At 44.1% G+C, this 6,000-nt stretch overlaps 1 protein-coding gene across 4 annotated transcripts in view; it reads left to right on the top strand.

Moving 5' to 3' along the window:
- Positions 1-4,558: 4,558 nt before the first annotated feature.
- Positions 4,559-6,000, top strand: part of FRMD4A (FERM domain containing 4A) — a 596,094-nt gene continuing 594,652 nt past the window's right edge. For 2 of the 4 annotated variants that reach the window (XM_036114077.2, XM_036114086.2), the window contains exons 1-4: positions 4,565-4,655; positions 4,821-4,908; positions 5,035-5,063; positions 5,347-5,458. In XM_036114077.2, coding sequence (XP_035969970.2) covers positions 4,594-4,655; positions 4,821-4,908; positions 5,035-5,063; positions 5,347-5,458 — 291 coding nt within the window. In that variant the 5' untranslated portion in view covers positions 4,565-4,593. Of the gene's footprint in view, positions 4,909-5,034; positions 5,064-5,346; positions 5,459-6,000 lie in introns of all 4 variants that reach the window. The other 2 variants (XM_036114111.2, XM_036114096.2) reach the window with 2 other exon arrangements.

The following is a 6,000-nucleotide window of genomic DNA, read 5'->3' as shown; positions in this document are numbered from 1 at the left end:
TGTGCATGTGGTGATTAGTACCCAACTAAACGCTCAAAGGGGAGAGCTCTGAAGTTCTTTCTCTCTGTACCACTGTGCTCTCTGGTGCTCTGCCCTGTGAATTCTATCCATCTTGGTCTCCCCTGACTCTAGGTTCTGCTCCTTAATTTAGAGAATCCACCTGATTGCACCTGGGTTTCCCTCTCTATTCTGTGGCCTGAAAACACTCTGAATTCAATAGTCTGGGATTATTTTAAGTCTTATCATTGTCCTGTGTCCAGTGTCTTGAAAAGTATTGCTTTGTATATTTTGCCCATTTTTTGTTTTTTTTAGGTAGGAGTATAAAATTTGTCCCGTTATTCCATCTTGGCTGAAAGCAAAAGTTCCTTCATGTTCTCTTAAATACAAATATTTACATGGTTGCAATTAAAGTATATGTATCATTTTATGGTCAAATAAACACTGTAGCTCAGACTGACAGTTTCCATATTTCCTAAATAGTTTTCATAATTGCCATTTTAGTAGCTGCAAAATGTTTCACAGTGTGCCAAATTTATTTGAGAGTAGTTTATACATTAAAGAATGATGTATGTTCTACCTCTTTCCAAAAAAGAATTTCAGATGGCTTACTGACAAAAAAGCCTACTAAATAAGACTAATACATTATGAATTAGAAGGGAAAACAAGGTTGAGGAAAAAACCAAGGAAGTAATAATGCCAACTATGATAATATCTGCTATGGGTATTCTGGCAGCCAAATGTGACAACTGTGATCAGTTCTGTTATTTTCATTATCAGAATGAAAGGGAGACTTCTAGGGAATAACAGTTATTGAATGCCTACTATGTGCAATTTAATGAAAGGTGTATTTGATTTTTACCTCAGTCTCATGGTACTTGCCCTGGGGCACAGAGTAAATGACAGAATAGGCATTCTGGTTCCCAAGAGTAAAATGGCACAGCAGGCATTCCGAGGATAACGCCATCCATCCTCACGCTACCTCAGGAGGGACAGACATCTTCCTGGTACTGAATTCTGAGAGAAATTTCTCACATGGGGCAATTTATACAGGCAACAGTGAGTGATGCAATGATCAGTGTCTTCACAATAGCTTCATACTAAATACAGAAGTTTTTAATAATTTTTTTTGGTAATGACTTTTGATAGCTGTGACATTGGACTGCCCTTCAGTTGAGGAGCTACACTGAAAGGAATTATGTGTCTTTCTTGGGCGTAACACTAGCCAAAGATGGAATTTAGTTCCTTAGAGGAAAGGACTGCTTGCTGTCCTGCACCCCTTCTTCTATGATCTGGACTGCTCTTGGATGAGGTTTTGAAAAGAACTAGAGGGCTCCTTTCTCACTGCTTTTGTTTTTGTTTTTTGAGATGAGTCTATTTTCACTAATTAACTCCTAATTAACTCCTTTTCCTCACAAACTGCTCCATAATCCTTTGCACTTTGACTTCTTTTTTAAAAAATTTTTTACTTAATTTAGTTAACATATAGTATATTATTAGTTTTAGGGGCAGAATTTAATGATTCATCAGTTGCATAGATCCCCCAGTGCTCAATACATCACCTGCCCTCCTTAATGTCCATCATCCAGTTACCCCATCCCCCCACCCACCTCCCCTCCAGTAACCCTCAGTTTGTTCCCTAGAGTTAAGAATCTCTTATGGTTGGGGCGCCTGGGTGGCTCAGTTGTTAAGCGTCTGCCTTCGGCTCAGGTCATGATCCCAGGGTCCTGGGATCGAGCCCCGCATCGGGCTCCCTGCTCGCCGGGAAGCCTGCTTCTCCCTCTCCCACTCCCCCTGCTTGTGTTCCCTCTCTCACTTTGTCTCTCTCTGTCAAATAAATAAATAAAATCTTTAAAAAAAAAGAATCTCTTATGGTTTGTCTCCCTCTCCACTTTGACTTCTATGTCTGTAACTCTACTAAAAGCTCTAGGCATCTTTGTGGAGCCACCATTGTCACTGGAATTCTGGGGCTTTCTCCTTCTCTGTCAGCCTGTTACTTTTCCTCACAAACTCCTTGTGTTCTACCTGCCCACTCCCAGCACTGGGATGCTGTCTTTGCCCCTTTCTCCTTGTACTTAACATTTTAGCACCTTCATTAGTGCCCAACTTGATATGACTGAGTCCCATTTCTCTCTGAGTTTGATGCTCAGAGCTACAGGGGTGCACAGAGACAAATGATACCTAGTTCTGACATCAGGTTGCTCACTCTCTAGTAGGGCGATAGTAGAAGAAAGTAAATAACTGTTATAAAAAACAGCAACTTAGAAGTACAAATATGAATATGCAAATATGAATACCCAAGTAGAAAAACCAGGGAATATTTCATTGAGGATATAACTTTTGACATTGTGAGTAATGTATGTAAACATACACACTTGCACCAGACTCAGTTCATCTACCCTCCACCCCAAGATTTGCTTGCCCACCTCTCACCCCCCAACTAGCCCCTGGAATTTAGCTATTTGCTTGGTGGGACTCTAGGTCCTGTCACTGTCATTTCAACTCCTGGCACTGCCAGCCATCCCAGACTTCTCCAGAGTGTAGGCTGGGCTTTGGGACAATTTTCATAACATGCACTGGGGACGGAGCCTCAGCAGCTCCAGGGCCGAGGTCCTATCTGACTGACCCACAAAAATCTGTGGCATCTCCTTCCATTTCTGGCTTCAGATGCCATGCCTTTCCGCTGTTTCTGCTCTGGTGTATTATGCCAGATCCTGGCATAACATGACTCAAGTGCAGGGAAATTCATGCCGTCTGGGGTCAATCTGACCAGCAAGATTCAGCTGATAGGCAGGAACAGGCTAGCAACTCCCTCTCTCCCTGATGGACTGTTCCAAGGAGTAATGTTCCATGCCTGTCTGGAAGCGTTTCCTCGTGACTGAGCAGCTGTACTGTGAGCAGCTCAGTAGGTATCACCTTGTACCTGCTCTCATCCCTTCCCTGCCCCTCCTTCCCAGCTCCTTCACTCCTTCACTCCTGCCGCCCTGAGAGGGCACCTCCCAGTAATGTCTTCACACGTGAGATCCGCTGCAGGCTCTTCTCTCTAAAGGATCTGGGCAAAGGTTCGGCAAAGTACAGAGAAAGAAGGGCAGGCGCTGAGGCCTCACACCGGTGGCTGACAGAACACCTCGCAGGGCTGCCTGTCCCACCTGAGCGTGTCCTGCCCTCCGGCGCACCTGGCACTGCTCCTGCCGGGCCCTCTGCGGCACACCCTCCCCTGCCCCCCCACCAGCTGCAGTAGCGCGGTATTAACTTCTTGTGCTTTCTGTGTTTTACAAGCTCACGGGCCATGTAGAATTATAAAACACAAGTCATAAAAAAGACATTCTGCTTATTCCTCAAGTTTTGGCTTAAAAACTACCGTGTTCTTGAAGCGAAAAGTAAACTTTCTCTACTCTGTTCCGCCCAAAGTTATTTGTTTTTAAGTCACTTTCTAGCATTTATCACATATTGTCTTGTATCATAGATGATTGTTTGGCGTCACTGCATCTGTCAGATAAAAACTCCTTGAGGGCAAGGGGCATGATTTAGTTTCGCATCTTCTACAAAGCTTATCATAGGGCGCTGCACGCAGTAGGCACTCAGCACTTCTCAGTTGGATACATTTAGAAAGCTCTCTGCAAGGTGAAAGTCATACTGTAGATATGTTCTTTAAATTATAGTCAAATAATAAATTATTATAATAATAAAAAATTCTTTTGAGAAACACACCAGCAAGTCTAGAATATTCTGACATCTCAGTTCAAGGACATATTCACATGATCATGCTGTGAATCTCCAAGCACCTGATAGTAGGAGATTCTCAGAGGTTCCCGAGGTCAAGAGCATTAGAATCCCATCGGACAACATGGAATAAAGGTTCAACCTCATTGGGCCACAGGATAAACAATGAGAGAGGAATCTTTTCATTCATTCAATGAATATTATTGAACACTTACTTTGCGATATTCAAATAAATGCTTTTAAAATATGAATGATAGAGGGACAACAGCTGTACTTGACCATGGGAACATGTGAAGGTGATTAATTTCCTCCCCCAGTTTCTTACTTAGAGTGTTGGTTTGTGTTCTTACATTTCACACTGTCCAGTTAATTTCAAGGAATTTTTGGAGTCATTACAACAGATGAGTAAAGGAAGAAATCAGAAAAGAACATGAAAACTATTACCAGAAGTATTAGTAATTGCCATGTGTAGTTGAATAATTGTACTCCATAAGAAGATAGAAGCTGGGTGGTGCTCATAAAAAAAAAAAGTGTTTAGTTTTCTTAAATCTTTGACTCTGAGAAGCCTTTTCAGCCACTCATTATATAACAAGACTGGGCAAGCTTCCTTCTTCTTTTTTTTTTTTTTTTTTTTTGCCATTGACATCTTCCAAGGAAAATGCTGCATGATATGATTTTCAAGGCTAATTTGCCTTTTTGTCTTAAACAGTGTCTCTTGCTACAAATTAGCCTCCTGTACCTCCCTGAGCTAGAGAGGCTCCTTCAAAATTCCTAACAGGCAGCCTGGTGGAGAGATGGGAGGGAAAGGAAGGGAGGGAGGAAGGGCGGGAGGAAGGGAGGGAGAGAGGTAGAGGGTGCCTGTCTGCTGCGTACATGTGGTACAGGCTGGGAGATCAGAACGCTAACAGAACAGGCAGTGTAATTACATGTTTCTTGTAAGTATGTTAGCCCCACGGGGAACTAAGCTGGCCAGTCCACTTGGAGAGGAAAAGTAGATTTAAGGATGGTAGAAGGAAGGGGTCATTTCATAACTGACTTATTACTCGGTTATGATGAGGGCATTTGCTGATCTCCAGTGACTGCCTGGTGTTTTTGGTCAGGCTCGGCTCTCTCACTCCCAGATACTTGATTTTGCAAAAGGGACACACCTTTCTGCAGGAAAAGAAGACACTGACCAGATTGCAAGCGGTAGGTTGTGACATGCAGCATGTTTATGCAGCAGAACTGCTGAGAGATGGGGGGTGGGGGTGGTAGTGGTGGTGTTTGGGTTGGTTGATTTATCTGCAATAAGGAATGTTTTATTTTAATTTTCAGTTAAAAGAAGAGTTGCTGCCTAGGCTAAGGTATCAGTTTAAAAATTCTGCGTTCCCAGCTTTTCTATTTGTGTTAGATGTGATTTCTGTGCTCATGCAGCTTAGTGAAGCTAGGGAGGGCTCACCTTTAAATAACCTGCAGCTTCCTATTTTCATTCTTTTTTTTTTTCATCCCTAAGCACTGTTCCCACCCCTTCTTCCCAACATCCGCCTGACCACCCCCTCCACCCCCCACCCCCCATGTGAGATGTGGCCTGTCTTCGTCTTGAGTCTTTTGCACCCTGAGTCTGGATTTCTGGCTGGTTTGCCGCAGGTATTTGTGGATGCCTCGCAGTGAGCCAGGGCCCAGGCGAACTGACTGTGCGTGGGAATCGGAGACCATGGCCGTGCAGCTGGTGCCGGACTCAGCTCTCAGCCTGCTGATGGTGAGTGCTCCGGGAGGAGGCGGGGCCCAGGCAGCGCCCAGCTCCAGCCTCGCCCGCCCGCCTCGCCCGCACAGGGGGCTGCTGCGGTAGCTGCAGACATGCGAAAAATCGCTCTGTTTTATCCTGCAGGCTTGTTTGAAATGATTCCTTGGGTGAGAGTATCAGCCATGACAAAGCACTCTCAGAGAAAAGAAGCATTAGATTTGCCGTTTTAGAAACTTGTTGCTTAATGCTATTTTGAGAGATGTGCTTGCAAACAGGTGCTAAGAGCCCCTGGAAATAGATTCCCACCAACGCCTCCCCCTGGCTTATCAGCATCCTTTCCCACTGCCTTTTGCATTGAAATTGAGGTGATCGTGTTTGTTTATTTGTTTTTGCATCTTCTCATAGCAACTGTGGAATTTTTTGCCCACGGAGCAGTGGAATAGGATCTTCTTTCTAGGTGCCCATGTGTCTACTCAGATTTCCCCATAGAAGCTGCTGAGGAGGTTGTTTGTGGCCTTTTCTAACACTTGGACTGCAGAGCTCACCTCCCCACTGTG

The sequence above is a fragment of the Halichoerus grypus genome, chromosome 6, assembly GCF_964656455.1.
Source record: "Halichoerus grypus chromosome 6, mHalGry1.hap1.1, whole genome shotgun sequence".
Lineage (NCBI taxonomy): Eukaryota > Metazoa > Chordata > Mammalia > Carnivora > Phocidae > Halichoerus > Halichoerus grypus.
This window is presented reverse-complemented; position numbering and strand designations above follow the sequence as displayed.